Source organism: Bactrocera oleae, chromosome 3, assembly GCF_042242935.1.
Source record: "Bactrocera oleae isolate idBacOlea1 chromosome 3, idBacOlea1, whole genome shotgun sequence".
Lineage (NCBI taxonomy): Eukaryota > Metazoa > Arthropoda > Insecta > Diptera > Tephritidae > Bactrocera > Bactrocera oleae.
The window spans coordinates 55,562,477-55,580,912 of NC_091537.1; the positions used below are offsets into that span (position 1 = coordinate 55,562,477).

At 32.3% G+C, this 18,436-nt stretch overlaps 2 protein-coding genes, 1 long non-coding RNA gene and 1 pseudogene across 5 annotated transcripts; 2 read left to right on the top strand and 2 right to left on the bottom strand.

Annotated features, from left to right (window-relative positions):
- Positions 1-583: 583 nt before the first annotated feature.
- On the bottom strand, positions 584-1,941 carry LOC138856086 (uncharacterized; annotated as a pseudogene).
- A 6,694-nt stretch (positions 1,942-8,635) lies between these two features.
- RpS27A (ribosomal protein S27A) lies at positions 8,636-10,540 on the top strand. 3 transcript variants are annotated; one of them, XM_014236376.3, is made up of 4 exons: positions 8,751-8,880; positions 8,939-9,023; positions 9,953-10,293; positions 10,354-10,540. In XM_014236376.3, exons 3-4 carry the CDS (start codon positions 9,973-9,975, stop codon positions 10,501-10,503), a joined length of 471 nt encoding a protein of 156 aa, XP_014091851.1. In that variant the 5' UTR covers positions 8,751-8,880; positions 8,939-9,023; positions 9,953-9,972; the 3' UTR covers positions 10,504-10,540. The 3 variants fall into 3 exon arrangements, with proteins under 3 accessions (XP_036218855.1, XP_014091851.1, XP_014091852.1); XM_036362962.2 differs by lacking the exon at positions 8,939-9,023 and having other exon boundaries at positions 8,636-8,785; XM_014236377.3 differs by lacking the exon at positions 8,939-9,023 and having other exon boundaries at positions 8,770-8,880.
- On the top strand, positions 9,030-9,889 carry Ip259 (NSA2 ribosome biogenesis factor-like IP259). The gene has a single exon (XM_036362961.2). The coding sequence runs from the start codon at positions 9,034-9,036 to the stop codon at positions 9,811-9,813; it is 780 nt and encodes a 259-aa protein (XP_036218854.1). The 5' UTR covers positions 9,030-9,033; the 3' UTR covers positions 9,814-9,889.
- Positions 10,541-12,529: 1,989 nt separating the features above from the next.
- LOC138856220 (uncharacterized) lies at positions 12,530-13,302 on the bottom strand. Its single transcript, XR_011395340.1, has 2 exons — positions 13,093-13,302; positions 12,530-12,738 (listed from the first exon to the last, which is right to left on the bottom strand). It is a non-coding gene; the product is annotated as an uncharacterized lncRNA (long non-coding RNA).
- Positions 13,303-18,436: the final 5,134 nt, after the last annotated feature.

Genomic DNA, 18,436 nt, shown 5'->3' on the forward strand with positions numbered 1-18,436 from the left:
TCCATTTTAGCCAGATCAGAAAAAAAAATTTTTTTGGGCATTTTAAGTAAAAGCTCGGTTCCCCAGTAGGCCTATATCACCCATTATTGATTTATTTGCCTAAAAAAAAAGTAAAAAACAAAAGGATAACAGCTCACATGTTTTTAAATTACTGTAGCTTCTGGCTTTAAAAGCAGCTTACAGTTCTAAGCTGTCCTGGCTTAGTCGTCTTGTCTTTAAATATGGAAATCCTGCGTGTGACTGAAATCGCCACAACCGTCTTAAACTAGTTATATTAGTTAACCACCCCTTGATAAAATTTAAATTATTTTTTGTGTTGTCTCCCAACTCATCTATGACCCAAATTGTTTTTAAAACTTTTTCTGCGTCATCTAGTTTATATACAACCAACTTACGCGACAATTTTTATTACAATTATTAGAAATTTCTACTACATTTAATAAGTAACATTGAAAAAACACCTAACAAATTAGGTTAATTTAAAAAATTGGTACCCGGGTCGCAAACAAAATGGCAAGGAACTAGTCCTATATTTTGAAGATGAGTAAAGGCTTCAAGAATATATCCCCTTTGCATGAACCTCTCACAAAAAAAAACTAATGGGTGGGACCAAGGTTCTCCACCTATACCTTGCACAATAATAGTCATTGCAGTTTTTGCTAATCTAGATGTGTAATTTTCATCACCATAATCTTTTAGTTCTATCACCCCATCAAATTTCCTATCATAATGCGAATGACATTTCATCACATGAAACCGATACGAAATTTTGTTCGTACGAGAATCCTCTGCTCCTGTAATTTGTCCTTTGTAATGATTTTATGCTGCTTTAGGTGCATCCTAAGAAACGAGGCCAATCTGCGACAAAATTAAGAAAAGGGTTTTCTGAAGAAAAGTTAAGTTGGTGCTTTAGGTAGCGAAAAGCAACTGGCGACAAAAAAAATACACGCAAATTTAAAAAAACTATAATTTCGCCGACCGTGGAGTAGGGGGTTACTATTTAAAAACTACTCTTAATACAAGCACCTAACTGAAGAGGAACTTTGCTGCAAACTATCTCAAGAGGATCTGACATTTTCCTAAATGAACTACTTCTTAACATTTTCTTACATCTTTCCAATTCACTGGCCATTTGGACCAAGTGGTCCATTAAACTTCCATTCTCTTGTTTTTTTCATCTTATTTCATGTTTGTAATACTCTTTTCTTCCCTCAAATTCTTCTGTCCCTGCTGTCAGACTCCTACCTGTTTTCTTAGCTTTATCACTATTATTTAATTGTTCCTCCTCCAGAAGTGAAAGAGGCTCTAAAATTATCTCGCGATCTTCCCTTTCTAAAAGCGGAGGAGGCTCCTTAGATGCACCGTTTGTATTTGAGGGAGCGAAGTTCTATGGGGTTTTCAAACAAAGAATTTGAAACGTTAAATGTAAGCTCGACGGCGTGGCATATTTTTTCGGAAAAAATTTTTACAAACAAAAATGTGTTTACGTCAACGTCTGAGCTACCATTTACGCCTATTAAAATAAAAAATATATTGTAATATATCCAAGTTATAAAATAATATCAAATAATATAATAATTATAGTGCAAACAAAGTACCAAAACCCATAAACGTTCATTTTAATAAAGCCATATCGACATTTAAGTTAGTTAACTATATCTATCATAAATATTCAACGTTAAACGTCGTTACTTCAAAATATTTTATGAAAGAAATTTCGATATATACTATCGAAACACATATTTTAACACTTGTTACTGTTATCCGAAACTTTTTTTTTTAACACTTTCGCACTTAACTACACGCAGAACTACAATTTAATTGGCACTAATAAGTCGTTACTTCAAAATAAATTAAATGGTATAAATTTCGATACATCGAAGCACATATTTTAACACTTTTCACAATTATCAATTCAATAACAATCCAATTGCTCAGCATTTCGGCAGTAAAATAGAGTAAAAAATTATTAAATAAATGCAAATTTATCTTATAAAAATTAAAATATACTTACATCTAGACAAGCTGCGTGCTGGTTTCCTGTTGTTATTCTTCGTAAAAAGCCGTTAAAAATAGAGAGAAAAAAATTAAAAATGTTTCCATTCGAATAATTTTGAGGGATTTCAATCAGGCCGTACGTCTTTTCCGTTAAGAAGTAAAGTTGGCTAAAGAAATCGAAGAAATCGCAATTTTTCTGAAAAATTTTTGACGCGCGATGTTTAATGCTTGTAATAGATGTAAGTATTGTAAATAAATTAATCAAATTCAAATTCCTTATAGTGCAGAAAGAAGTTAATTTGAAATAGCAAAAAATCTAAATATTGTATATATTATATATTAAAGTTATTTTCTTAAAAAGAGCTGATCTCTCTCAACTTTTTCTCATTAAAATTTTTATTCGTTTGCCGCCTACGTCAAAGCTGTCAATTTAAATAAAGGTTGACAAATGGTGTGTGTGATCAACTTGAAAGTAAGCGGGGTATTCTCGATATATGTACATAAAATATGACGCAAAGCACCCCATGGTTTTCTCACAATAATAAAATGTAACAAGTAAGGAAGGGCTAAGTTCGGATGTAACCGAACATTTTATACTTTCGCAAAGTCAAATGGTATACTCGTTTGAGATTTCTTTGTGGATTGACTGATATTTTAGGTAGAAGGTCAACTGTTGTCCACATATTTAGTACTTAGGGGCTTGAACAGTTTTGGTTCGATTTAGACAATTTTTGGTCACAAGGTGGCATACATTAAACGTATTATTCACGCAAAGTTTTACCCCGATATAATCATTGTTGCTTGATATGCATAGTGGAAAGTGAAAGAATCAGAAGGAATTGAATATGGTGTTATCTGGGAAATAGGCGTGGTATAGTCCGATTTAGCCCATTTATAACATAGAAATATGAAGAGAACGTTATGCACCGAATTTGGTTGAAATCGGTTAAGCAGATCCCAAGATATGGGTTTTCACCTAAAAGTGGGCTGTGCCACGCCCACTGTCTAATTTTGAACGCGTTTCCTATAAAGTCATCTCATACCATCCCAGAGATAAAATTTAATGTCTCTGGCGTTTTTGTGCTTGATTTATCGCGCTCCCTGTGTACCAAATAACAGTCTTGTATCTTATTGCGGAGCTTAGTTATGGCAATTTATTTGTTTTTGATTAATGGCGTTTTGTGGGCGTGGCAGTGGTCCGATTACGCCCATCTGCAATACCAACCGTCTCACGGTACCAAGAAATATGTCTACCAAGTTTCATAAAGATATCTCAATTTTTACTCAAGGTAGAGCTTGCACGGACGGACAGACAGTCACACGGATTTCAACTCATCTCTTCATCCTGACCATTTATATATATATAACCCTATATCTAACTCGAGTAGTTCTAGGTGATGCAAACAACCGTTAGGTGAACAAAACTATTATACTCTGTAGCAACAGGTTGCGAGAGTATAAAATGAATAAACTATGCAGAACTAGTATTTAATAAAAAAAATTGTCAAAATCATACCAAAACTCTCAAAGCCCACAGATCCCGAAGATATGGACCCCACTGCCTATGAGTGACATTTTACCGAAAATATGTGTGAGGTATATAATTGATATTCGAACAGAATCCTTTCCTGATAATAGTATGCCTATATCACACAAAAGGGTTGAATCGGCTCAATACTTACCTTATTCCCCATGTACCTAATATAAAGATTTTCAAACTCCTGAGTTATATTAATAAAGTTGAGTGAACGAATGTCTTTAATAACGGTACATCTTTGTACCCAAAATGGATAAAATCGGGTGAAAACTTGCTCTGGCCCTCATATAACTAATATCGAAATTTTCAAACATCCGGTTGACTTTACTCCTTATACATTCGTATGGTATGTGAGGTACCTTAATGAAACTCATAGAGCATCTTTTTCTGTTAATAATATATATTAATGTCAAAAATAGATGAAATCGGGTCAAAACTACCTCTATATTATATAACTAGTATAAGATTTTTAAACCTCCGGTTCAGAAAATTATACTATACTACATATGGTATAATAACTTTATTCAAACAAACGTTATGCCGAATATGTGGATTAGTGTCTCAGTCATTTATTTATATAATTGCAATGTCAATTGTTAATGCAACAAGCCCAGACTATTCTCTGCCTCCAATTTACTTGTACCCTGTATAGTGATTTCCGACTTTCCAACTGATTTTTAACCGTTTAGGTTAGTCAAAATGTGTGATATTTCCATGAAATTAAGAGGACAAGTTTTGTTAAAATTGTAAAGGTATATAACTGGTTTAGTGCTGAATATGAATGGAGTTGGTTTGGGCTGCAGTCTAAACCTCATATCCGTAATACAAGGTGGGTTCCAAAGTAAACAGGACTTTTAAAAAGAAGACAGAACAAATGGTTTTATCGGCAAAATCAATTAATTTTATTCAACGCACGGTGCCATATTAGATAAATACGGGGAGTGGTTGATCGTTAAATGTGATTTTTGATCAAATAATCGGCCATAAGCGTCGATCGATGAGAACTCGCATTATGGTGCAACAAATGCCAACTTCCATCTTTGCGATATTCGGGCCCGCATTAACGTTTTGGCCGGGTGGAACAAATTCGTTTCGGTAAAAGTTTTACCAATTTTAAAACCAAATTTAATGTTGGCTCTTTGTTCGAAGCTCATTTTCGCACCGATGACAAAAACATACTGACACTTAAAACGCAATAACTTTACTTCCAATATATGAAATGTCATGAAATTTTTACTGGAAATCGAAAAAGGATAGCAGATTCTAACGCCCTAGTCGACATATAGATGGCGCCACTAGAGTTTACTTTGTTACTTTTTTACTGTTTACTTTGGAACGCACCTTGTATAATAAATTTCGATCGCCTGGATGGCTTTTTCCAAATCATCTCAATATATTATATTAAATGTAGCCTCTTCAGTTATGTTTATATCACTTATAACTCATTTGAATATGATTTTAACGTAATTTTATCTGACGCAAAATAGCATATAGCAATAAAACTAAGTGAGTCCGAAACCTATAATAAAACTTAATAAATTACCAATTTTAATTGTAATGCATTGACGATTTCGTCGATTAATAAATGTTGAATTCTTCGCAACATTTCTTTTCCTGCCCACCCGCTCCTCTTGGCGGAGAAGCTCTTTAATGGTATGGAGACCAACCACAACGCCTCTAGTTTATTTCCGGCTACACCCTTGTGACCAGGCACCCAGATGTGGTGTACTTGGTTACGAGCTGATGGGCTACTCAGCCGTTCTATACATTCCTGCATCTATAGCGATTTAATCTCATAAGCTGAGATCGCTTTAAGTGCCGCTTGACTATCGCTTAGTATGGCGCTACTTTCATTTCGATGTTTGCGTTGAAGGTTTATCTCTACACACCGTCTAATAGCATGTTTCTGCTTGGAAAATGCTCGGAAAACGTTCCAAAGCTACGGAAAGTTTAACACGCGGTCCTGCAACGCTTTCAATAATGCCTTCCAACGTTTTCGAGCTGTCAGTGTACCACTTAATAGTGCTGTCCCTTAGCAGTAGGTCAAGCGTGGAGGCTCTCCATTCAACTTTATTTCCTTGTGAAGTTTACCCTTTCGAAAATACTATTCCTCTGGAAAAGAGCCAGTGGTGCTTCATCACATAAGGCCTTTATTTGTTGGGACGAGATTATCTTCCCTCTGCCATAGCCTTCTGTTGTTATCTAAAGCATTGTATGTTTATCTGTTTGCTTGATTAGTAGATGAAGCGATGTTATGTGAACTTTATCGGCAACATGTTGAAAAATGGTTTTCTCTATATTTGGTTAAAATTAAATTTTACCGAAAGGAGTCTTCGTTAGTTTCTAACCAGAACATGAAATGACAGCAGTCAGCTGTAAAATCTATAAGCATAGAAGGAGTTCAGACGGAGATTCTTTAGTCGCTCATTACCGTTCTTTATTAAGCATATTTGCATTCATATATCATTATTACATACTAAAAAGGTTAAAAACATTTACATATCCGAACATAAAATTTGAAACCGAGCTCTGTTGCAACCGTGTAAGAATTTCACAATGAAAAGGAATGCCGAATTGCGTAGAAACGAGCTGTTACGGAAAATAATGCAAAACGTGCCACCCAAACACTTATACTCACTATATTTAGTCTTGCCATGAGTTCTGTTACAAGTGCGGACCAATATAAAAATTAAAATATAAAACATTTTTTAATAGAGGTAATTTTATTTAATAATGCATAAATGAAATAAGCGATATACAAATTTTTTTTCGAAATGGTCACCTTTTGTTTTCACCTATTCCTATTTTTGCTTCAAGCGCGTTGTCAGAAGATAACCAGTTGACCGACGGTAGGTTCTCATATGGAGATCACCTCCAATAAGTCTTGAAATTAATCTGGTGGATATATTCATTTAAAATGATTTTTCAGGGGATTTCGAATATCAAATTATGATATTATACCATGTTGATATAGGTAAATATGCGGCATATTTCTAAGGACTTTAAGTAACTTATAATTGGACAAACTGAAAATTCAATTTAATTATGAGTGGACGCAAAGAAATAACTATTAGTCATAATAATTCATATATTCAATAAAGCAAAGCTTATCAATGTCATACAAGTCATAATAATTTATTTAAACAATAAAGCAAAATTTATCATTGTATGATGTTTTCTCTAATTTAGGTATAAATTTATTTAATCACAAATTTTATTTACGTTTTATATTTCTAAAATAAATTATTTGTTGAAGTTGCAATGTCATTATAGTATAAAATATGGTAAGCATACCAGCTAGCTGTTTGTATTTCAGCATGTAGCGATGAAAATATGTACAATATTTTATTATAACACTTTACATAAAAAATTAATATATTATTATATAGTTCTATGTTTAGTTTTTGAATATATAGACTTCTTAAATAAATTATTTGTTAAAGTTCCAATATCTTTAAAATATAATATACGGTAGATATATTCCTTATCTAAAAAGTAGTTTCAAATTAGCTTACGCAACCCTGTTACGCAATGCTTTGAATATTTTTGACATGGACGGAATTATTTTTACAAAAGTGAGTTGTTCTTGAGTATTATTATTAATATAATTATTATTTTTGCATAAATTTATAAACATTATCTTTAGGCTCGTTGAATTGAGCATTTTGTGGATCCCTTTATTTGACAGGGTTGCTTAATTGCCCCTTACATTTTTCTGTGGTGAATTTTTATTAATTTACCACAGTTAAAATGAGGCAAAAAAATATATCTTAGTTAATATATATGTTTCCAATAATAGTCGCTCTTTTAAGAACATATATTAAAATAAACTGGTTTTATTTTGACAAAATACTAAAGTTTTAGATATAACCAATATATTTGGGACAAGTTTTTCATAAATGAAAAGAAAATAGTAGTATGCAACAATTTTCCGGTCAAAAGTCGGCCATTTTGAATTCAATAGAAACTCAACCCCTAGGCGGACTTGACATTTCTCCAAGGACACCAGTCAGCTGTCGCTTTGTTTACATCTGATCAGCTGATAGTTCTCTACTCCCCCTTTACGATGCTCTACACTCTTTTGTTAACAAGCGGAAGCAAGCACTGGAGTGATTATTATATAATATATGAGCAAAGAATAACGGCACTTGCTGTGTTATCTGAATCGGATTCATACTTAACTATTGACCATCGTTTTGTAATATTTCTATCTCGACTAATTATATGCTCTTACAACTTATGTGGCAGTTCATACTTGCTGAGCAATTGTGCTGCATGTGAACGAGGTCTTGAAGAAGAAAGTCCAGAAGTGAAAGGGGCGGTTTCTGATGTGGGAGACGATTGTATCCTTCTTAATAAAATGTTCTCACAAAATTATGGATTTATTTCTTCTTCAACAACCGTCGATTCACCAGTCCCATCACTCGGTGAGACATTATGTAACTTCAATTATGTAAAATGTATGTGTATATTACTTCAATTATAAAGCTATGTTTTGTAGAAAAAAAACTTATATATTTTATTTCCAAAAATAATGCGGCTACATATATATACACAAAAATATGCATTATTATCTGCTGGTTGATATGATTAGGTTTATAAATAGTATTTTTACTTACTTCTATTATTCATTAGAGCTTGTGTTTCTTTAGCTAAATAGCGCATTTTCCTATGTACTTACATTTTCCTGTTCCTTTAAATAAAAATAATAATATAAAATAACTGAAGTTGTTTTCCAGTTATTGCAATTTATTTTTTAGCTAGTCTTACTAATACCGAACTACCGAAAATCTATAATATAGTTATACATAGGTTTAACGGGACGCGTTCATCTAGTTTTGGTTAAGACTACCTGATATTTAATCGATTTCTTTGAGCAATCCTGTAATTGTCAATACGTATATTTAGCAAAAGACTAAAGACTATGAATAAGAAAGCGATAGAATATCATTCGTAAGCAAGAGCTACGGATAGTTTTGTCTATTTGTCCATAGGAATTTATAGAAGCTTCAAGACAGATATTTTGTAGTGCTCTCAGTTAATGGACGAATAATTGAAAGCAATCCAAACCATACAAATGTTGTTGGTGTAGTAGTGGCAAAACAAACATATACAGATAATTTTATTCTATTATTTACCGTTTCCTTAAACGCATAAGCAATGCGTTTGTAAAATACTGTAAGCCCGTTTTACATTTCCTGTATATTAAGCATAGACTTCCTTTTTGTATCGTGGGCTTTACGTATGTGGGTGAGTTCTCCTTAAGAAAAAATTCTAAAAAAGACATTAAGGTTTTCGGTGGCTGGTGTATATTTGTGTCTAATACGCAATAAAAATTGTATATGGTAATTCTTTATATCTCGCTGTGAGCGTTTCACATCTAATTTTGATATATTTTCGTAGCATCCGCCGATACGAAATATACGTGGTGTAAACTTAAAAGAGATACATCCTTTTGTAATCGGATTCTCAATTTTTAGGTTCAAAGGTAATTCATCATGCCTCAAAATGAATATATGGAACGACACCTTAAACTTTATGGTAGGCGATTAGATTATGAAGAAAGGAAGAGAAAGAAAGAAGCTCGACTACCCAAGGAAAGGGCACGAAAGGCACAGAAGTTGCGTGGAATTAAAGCGAAACTGTTCAATAAAGAACGTCGACATGAGAAAATACAAGTTTCTAAGAAAATAAAAACGCATCAAGAAAATAAGTGTAAAAAAGAGGCTGCAAAGAATGAAGAAGGTGCCCTTCCACACTATTTATTGGACAGAGGCCAACGCGCTAATGCCAAAGTACTGTCCAATATGATCAAGCAAAAGAGAAAGGAAAAAGCTGGTAAATGGGACGTACCGCTTCCAAAGGTACGGGCCCAATCAGATGCGGAAGTATTCAAAGAGTTGAAAACTGGCAAAACGAAAAGAAAATCATGGAAACGTATGGTAACAAAAGTAACATTTGTTGGAGAAAATTTTACAAGAAAACCTCCAAAATTTGAAAGATTTATAAGGCCAATGGGTTTAAGAATGAATAAGGCTCATGTAACCCATCCAGAACTCAAGACCACATTTTATCTTCCTGTTATTGGCGTTAAGAAAAATCCTAGCTCACCTATGTTAACATCGTTAGGAGTTATTACAAAAGGAACCGTGATCGAAATAAATATTTCAGATTTAGGACTTGTTACTCAATCTGGGAAAGTTGTTTGGGGAAAATATGCACAAGTAACAAACAATCCAGAAAACGATGGTGTTATCAATGCCGTATTACTCGTATAAATTTATTTACCTAAAATACCTATATTGTGTTAATAATTTAATAAACAAGATGATAAATTGACTTCATTAAATTAAATATACCTTTTATTTTAGAAGTAAAATAATTTTTTAGATCATTTATTTTATTTTTTTTCACTAGGTTTGTAAGATTGTTCAGCAATGCAAATTTTCGTAAAAACCCTTACGGGCAAGACCATCACTCTTGAGGTTGAACCTTCGGATACTATTGAACATGTTAAGGCCAAAATTCAAGATAAGGAAGGTATTCCGCCAGATCAACAGCGTCTAATTTTTGCCGGAAAACAGTTGGAGGATGGTCGCACATTGGCTGACTATAATATTCAGAAAGAGTCTACGTTACATTTAGTCCTTCGTCTTAGAGGTGGCGCAAAGAAACGTAAGAAGAAAAACTACTCGACTCCGAAAAAAATTAAACACAAAAGAAAGAAGGTTAAGTTAGCGGTTTTGAAATATTACAAGGTATGACTGAAATTGGATGTAATATATCTTTAAGAGTTAAATCACATCTTGATAATTTAGGTCGATGAAAACGGAAAGATACATCGCCTACGTCGGGAATGCCCGGGTGAAAACTGCGGAGCTGGTGTTTTCATGGCAGCTCATGAAGATCGCCATTACTGCGGAAAATGCCAATTAACATTCGTATTTTCAAAACCAGAAGATAAATAAACTATTCTAACAAGTTTGTTAAACCAATATATAAGAAGTTAGTCTTTTTCAAATTTTATTATAGGTAAACCAGAATTCTCATAATTGCTTCTCAACTTTTATACGAGTTATATGAATTTGGAAAATCCAATTAAAAAATAGATCGCATCGCTATGTGATCACATTGTTTTTCGTTTCGTCATGTCATGGCAATTGCATTAGCCTTATTTGTTACACCGATTATCCAGACCCTTTTTCTGCGCGGTTTGCACCGTATTTTATGCTGAATGAAGCTGCGCATTTTTAAACAAATGTGCGAAATGTATCTTATAAACTTTTCACTGATAAGTTTGATAGCAAAATTATCGATTTTTGATAAGTTTAAAAAGAAAGTGAATCGTTAAAAAAATTAATTTATTACGAAGTTTTAAACGTTGAACACAGCTGGCGACAAGCGACAGGCAGCATCTGTCAAATATTAAAATATGCACGTTCTTATGTGCACAGTTATTTAGCCAACAGCACGACTTCATGGCAGAAGGCTTGCGGTTGTTGCTGCCGTTAACTTAAAACGGGTTCTAATTTTTTCAACGTCGGGAAACTTATAGTTTTCGAGATATTTACGTTTAAAGTTGAAAATTTCAACTATTTAAAGTTCGTATTTTTGCGATTTAAAATGAATTATACACTTATCTTTTTCACTTTTATATCCACTAACACTTGACTAATTCGCTTTTAGAAATTTTTTTTATATAAGATTATGCAAAATTTTTTTATATAAGTTGCAAAAATAGCAATGCAAAAAGAAGTTCTACAAGAAAAAGTAATATTGTCATAGAGGGTATAACATAATACTTAACATCAATGCTTTGTAATAGTTTATTTCTCTTGGTTTTGCATTCCTGTATTGGGGGAATCTGTTTTAATATATTTCAGTTCAATTACGAAATATGTCGATAAGGTAACACTGGTTATTTGAAATTTTGCAACCCTTTAGTTATTGTCAGAATTATTAGAATTTAACAATCATTGAATTAAACTATTTTTGCACTACATAATGTAAAATAAATGTGTACAAACGAATTAGTGAAGTGTTAGTGGAAAATATAAGTGTATAATTCATTTGAAATCGAAAAAATGCGTACTTTAAATAATCGAAATTTTGAACTTTAAACCCAAATATCTTGAAAACTATAGGTTTCCCGCGGCTATATCTATATATATTCTTGATCTGGAGAATCTCCCCTATCCGCCCATACCCATTTTATCCCCGAAAGCCTGGGACGTTAAATTAAAGTTTTCCAAAATTGTGTACATTAGTTGTTTGATATGTCGCTGCCGTCTTCAAAATGTTCAAGAAGCTGGCGTCAAAGCGTTAAAGTCTAACGGATTATTCCAAATAAGATGCCTTTTGTGCACTTGACGCACTCTTTCTACTATATCTTACAAAATTAAAACAAGAAAAAACTTTTACTTCGGCGGCGCTGATGCAATAATACCCTTCACGACGGAAAACATTTTGCTAGTTCTTTCTAACCAGGTTGCTTAATATTAGCTATCTTCTATTCGAATTAATGTTAGTTAATAATATACCTTTCAGACATTTACATAAATTTTAATTTTTTAAACTGATTGATTTTTCATATTATATTTATAGAAAATATATTAATATTTATTATTCTATATTACTTTTTTTTAATATAATATGTAATACTATGTTCGCACCGAATTAAAATCCTCTTGAAAACACAATTTGTGGATTGTGGAGCCAAAGTCGTTCTGACCGACATTGTGTTTTCGATGAGTTTTCATTGACAGTTCACACATCTATTTGTTATGTACCCTAAAAGAACAGTGACAGTCATCTGATGGGTAATATGACAGTCATAGCTGAAAAAATTCAATGCGCAGAACAAAGTTTTCATTTTCTTAAGAGCCTTGTTTTCTTTTTGTTTGTTTGTTTTGTTTTTCTGAGTCATTGCTGACCATAAATCCGTCATAGCTGAAAATTGTCAGTTATGACTGAAACGCTATCAGAAGTGAAAAATTCTTTTGCGCAGTAGATAATATAATTTTTAGTTCTTTAATATTTTTCAAACTTTTAATCAAAATTAGTTATAATAATATATTTATATATAAAAAGGAATGTAACAAAAAATATAATAAAATATGAAAATATAAAAATAAATTTTCACTTGATGCCATCTCCTCCGCTCAATAGCTCCGCGTACGTCTTTTTCCAATCAGTGGATAGTTCTGAATTTAAAAATGCAAAAGTAAATTAACAGTACTGACATATCAAATGTGAGTGTATTGGTGAACCCATCAGCACTTTCTTCTAGGGTACGTTTAGGCAAATTATGGAATGTAAACAAATTGTCAACTGACATTTAGGGCTGGCAAAATATGTCTTCTAATAATATCGATTAAACTAGAGCAAGCACCATTATAATGAGTGGAATGTAAGTTTTCAAAGGGTTTTCAGCGAAAACTGTGTTTTCGTTTGACAGATTTTGTATGGATGAAAACACAAGTTTTCGCGTGAAAACCTCTTTTGTCTATGAAAACACGAATTTTGTGTCGGTGCGAACATAGTGTAAAACAATGTACCTTTTAGAGCTGAAGAGTTATACCTCTCAGAGCAGTTTATATAGTCACCAGAAAATATGTATATGTAAATTTATTATTCCGTTATTGGTCATGTTTTGTTTTATAGATTAATCTAAAGTTTATTTCATAAAAATGAACTGTACAAAACCAAGGTATCCTATTTAAAACCAGCAAAATGTAAGTAGATTTCTAGGATAAAAACTATCGATAGAATTGTTTTAAACTATCAAAACTATCGAGTGGTCCGACTATCAATAGTTTTGCAGCTCTAAACTCTAAATACTCAAAAGCAATACTATTTATCAGGCCAATATTGTCAGTGGCGACTGAATTGCACTTTGCTTTCGTTTGCCTAAATAACATCTTGACAACTATTATCGACAATAAGCAGTGATTTTGGAGGTTTGACAGCCTTGTTTTCATTTGCACAAGACTTAACATGCACCTAGTTTTCGGCAAATGATGTAAAAAGATAATATTCCAGTGCTTGAGGGTTTTATATGTTGGGTAAACAGTATTTTGCCAAAAAGATATTAAAAATAATAATTGCAACAACTTACGAAAATAGTAATAAAATACATAAATCCATTAAATGTGGTAAATAGAAAATATGAAAAATTTATATATATAAGGCTTGAGACATATAAAATCTGAAATCTTTTTCCAAATGTATCAGCCCTTTTCTGAGACATCCTCACATCTTATTTGTGAACCTCATAAGAAAAAAGCTTAACAAAATAACCACGTGACGTGAAAAGCATTCTGCTGTCAAAGAGCTGTTTTATAAAAATAAACAACTCAAAATAAAGAAATGGATTGCCCAGAAAATTTAATAACTTTGATGTAAATATAATAATTTCATTTATTTTCTGGCTTACAAAATGTGGTTTTATTTCTTTATTTTCATGATGTGCGTGTTATGCTATATCGGTTGTTTTTGTAATGTAATGTACAACTCAATGCATGTGCTTGTTTGTTTATATTCAAGTTCTTAAACTGACTAACCCTTATGTTAGTAACCAACTTTACCGACGTCTTTTAGTAACCGGGTACCCACGATCTGAGTATTAAAAATTTTGTTTTTTTTATTAAAATTTTTTTTTTCTAAACTCGAGCATTTTTTTGTATGTAACAGATTTTTGGTGGGATCAGACGTGTTTCATTTGGTGTTCTCTGGACAGTGAAAAATAAAGCTATGGAACAATTATCGAGAGCTGACTATGCTCGGTAAGTAAGGTATACTTAACATTTGTAAATATTTTAATTACAATTTTGTGTAATATAATTATAATTATTTGCGACGTATATCACATAATATTTTATTTATTAGGTTAAGTGCAACCGAAAGGAATGGGTACTTAAGGAAACTACGTGGAGAACACGAGAGTGATTCGAGTAGGGTTTCTGATAGCAATGACGAAGACTGGATTCCAGAAAATAGAGCTAGACATCAAAATCAATCGAATAAGACACGGGAGCAGTATTCGACAGTTGGATTTCACGAGATGGTTACCATGTGTTCCTACGATCCTAAAAAAAATAAATCTGTCATTCTGACTGTCTCTACAATGCATTCAGATATATCAGTTGGTGATGACGCTAAACGAAAACCAGAAATAATAAATTTTTATAAAAAAAATAAAGCTAGAGTTGACACAATGGACCAAATGGTGCGGAGATACACCAATCAACAACGATCTTCGAGATGGCCAATGACAATGTTCTTCAACATGCTACATATTTCTTCACTTGCGGCATATATAATTTATTAAGAAAATAATAAAACTATTGTCAAAAAAAAGACAGAACGTCGTCAATTTATGCGTAAACTAAGTGAAGAACTAGCATTGCCGATGATTGAACATAGCACGGCGAATCCACAAGTAATGGGCCTCTTCTCAACAAAGATTGCCATTGAAAGTGTACTAGGCCATATACTGACAGAAACAGTCGTGATAGATTTGCAAATGAGGTATGCACTGCGACCTAGGGTCTATTGTGCCCTGTCGTGATAAATCCTGGTCCAGAGAAACCAAAACATAAAACTGGAAGGAAAAAAGTAACAGGATCTTGTCATGTCTGCAATGCTTTGCCAATAAGAAGACGGCGAAAAACAAGTAAGGCCTGTGCCAATTGTCCCCAACCTGTGTGTGACGAGCACTCAGTTAATCGTGTACAATGTGTTCAATGTCATTAATTATAAAAAAATGTGTAATATTTCTTTATTTTTTAAATAAAATTTAGTTTCCTATGCTTTCCACTGCATTAATAGAAATGGTTGCTAATAGGGCTGGCTAGAGTTTAAGCTTATTTAAAAATAAAATAAAATAAAAAAAAAATCAGTTAAATGAACTCACAAATAGCTTTCTTTTAAGTTAAAAAACGACGATTTGAGAGCTTAAAATGAAATATTGAATTTTTTTAAGCTATTCACACAAATACACCGCGGTGGATACCCGGGTACCCGGTTACTAACATAAGGGCTAAATATGTTTGTATTATTAAATGTTGAATACATGTGTATTGCGTGCATACTAGCCCTACAAAAAACTGCTGATGGGTTCACCAATACACTCACATTTATTATGTCAGTACTGACAGTCATATGTACAGTAAAATGACTGCCAGTGTTTACGATTTTTCCAAAAGCAAATTCTGTATACGCCGAAAAGAGACAGTAAACATTTCCATAAAAGTTTCGAGAAGTTGTGAAATAACAAAAATGTTGCATGCTCCTATGCAATAACTCTTTTTATGCTAAAAAAATATATAAATATAGAACGAGTTTTCAAATATAATATGCGCAAGTTATTATAAAGTTTCAAATAAAAGTATATTTTTAGTTAATTTTCATTTTTATTTAGGCATTTTTAAATATTAGGAAATATTCATGAACTGGAGAAACACGTACAACAGAGCTTTAGAGAGGAACAAGCATGAAATTAAGTGAAAATTTCTTTTCATAATTTATTTTTTAATTATATTTTTGTTGCGCTTCTTTTTTACATTTACATATATGTATATAACTATAACTAATTTTAATTAAAATTTTTGAATCTATTAAAGAAATAAATATTATATTATCTACTGCGTAAAAGAATTTGGCACTTGTGATAGATTTACAGTCATAACTGACAAATTGCAGCTATGATAACGTTTCAGTCATAACTGACAATTTTCAGCTATGATGGACTTGTGGTCAGCAATGACTCAGAAAAAGACATGAGTGTGAGCAGTATGGATATATAGTGAATCAATTCCGAATACCCATGTGTTAAAGAGAGATGCCAACTCTGACACATGCGTTTGTTGTGTTCTGCGCGCTGACAAAATTTTTTCAGCTATGACTGTCATATGACCGGTCAGATGACTGTCACTGTTCTTGTTAGGATGTTTCTTTTGCTTTTGTTTTGTATTATCTTGTATTGTATGTGTTCTTTTAATAGTTAAGATTACATATTTTCGTGTGAAGAATTCACCAGATCTTTGAGAATTCTATTATTTCATATTACATATGTATATATAATATAATAACTGAATTATTTAAGCATAAATATCTTTTTATTCGTACATGTATTAAATGCATACATACATATTTACAAATAACATCTTGGCCGAATTCGTTAAGCATACATATATGCCTTTTTAGTCGTACTTAGTAACTTAAAAAAGAGTTCCCCCATTATATTTCAATATTTACAAATTTGTTTAGTATTTGAACTTTTGAATTTACGCCGGCATGAGGTAAACTAGTCACCCCGTCACTATTGTGAGGACAAGTGAATAGGGCTGTTAAGCAAGAATAACGTCATAAAATAAACCTCACAACAAACCTCATAAATTTTTCCACACAACGTTGTTGTGAAGTTTTATTTAAATAGGGCTGTAGATTACAATTAAAGGTTTATGAAACAAGATGAATTATCAAGATTATGGAATATGGTTTAAAGATTAAAGTTTGTGAAATAAAATTAATTTCCCGATATAATAAAAAACATAGAAAAATAAAGATTTATTATCTATATTATATTATATTTATGTATTTAATTATCAATTCTCATATAATATTGAGTCGAATATTTTCCTCGGTGACAAAATACTGAGAGAGTACAATCGGGCACAAGTCTTGTCAACAACTCTTTTGTATCCGTGAATCTGCGGTTATAAAATGGATCCAGTGGAAACAACACTGATAAAGGGATATCATCTTCGTCAGTTTTATTGAATTCTGGTCCAGTGGTTGAATAGCGACTGTGTCATTCAATTGAAGAAGCATACAAAAAAATGCCCCACATTAGGACAACAACGATTCGGTGATATAATTGCCTTTAAGCAAGTTATTTTGAGCATTAAAGTGACATACTTTTAGGACAAATAAAAATTTACATAAATTAATAAATAAAACCATATCGTACTTATTTTTAGAATATTGTAATAAATGAGGAAGGAATTTAAGTGTTGTTAAAATCAAACTGTTTTGTGGTATTACAATACTGTCAGTGGGGTTGACTAGAATACCAACAAACTTCCTTGAGCATTAATGAAAAATAGAGAGTGGATAAACAAACTATAATAATTATTTTTTACAAATGCATACAAAATAAGTAAAATTTGAAAACTTCTTGAAAATACCGAAACTGCCCCAAGAATGGAGAACAATAATGGCATCTGTAGGGCCACAAAGTTTTTTTGTAACAAATATCGAAAAAGCGAAAAGTTTAAGTGAAGTTGTAACAGCGATAAAATACAAAGGCCGAGTAATGATGCTATGTGTGGTCAGCTATTAGTTTAACTTTATTCGTAAAATTCTTCTCCTTAAATAATATTCAAAGCAATATTGCAATACCGGTCTATACATAATTTCCACTAAGTACATATTTTCGTTTTCTATTAGTGCATATATACATAAGTATGTAAGTTATATAAATTTAACAGTTCAAAAAAGAAGTATAACCCAAGTACATACTTTACTCTATTGCTCCTTCGTATATAATGTAGTTATTAACAAAAGAGAAATATAAAAGAATGGGAACGCAGCATTGGAAGAGGCTGCTTACATATTAAGCTTAGTACAATTTAAATGGGACTAGCTAATGTGCACAAACAAATATTCATGTAATTGCGTGGACAAAAACATAGCGGTAGCATAAGTGTACAAAGCAAGCGCAAGTAAGCAATAAATATGTAAGAATGTACCAAATGCAAATACAATTATTAACTGCATTGAAGTGATTGACTTCTAATGCTTGCCCTTGAATATTAGGCAAATAAGTAGAGAACAAGAAATAGCAAAAATATATAGAACATATGACCGTATAATGCAGTGGTTCTCAATCGGTGACTC

What these genes read in the sequence shown, in the direction of transcription:
- Ip259 (XM_036362961.2), top strand. Translation starts at nt 9,034, where the DNA reads ATGCCTCAAAATGAATATATGGAACGACACCTTAAACTTTATGGTAGG.
- RpS27A (XM_036362962.2), top strand. Translation starts at nt 9,973, where the DNA reads ATGCAAATTTTCGTAAAAACCCTTACGGGCAAGACCATCACTCTTGAG. An exon ending in CGGTTTTGAAATATTACAAG is followed by an intron (nt 10,294 to 10,353) that starts GTATGACTGAAA and finishes TTGATAATTTAG; the next exon opens with GTCGATGAAAACGGAAAGAT.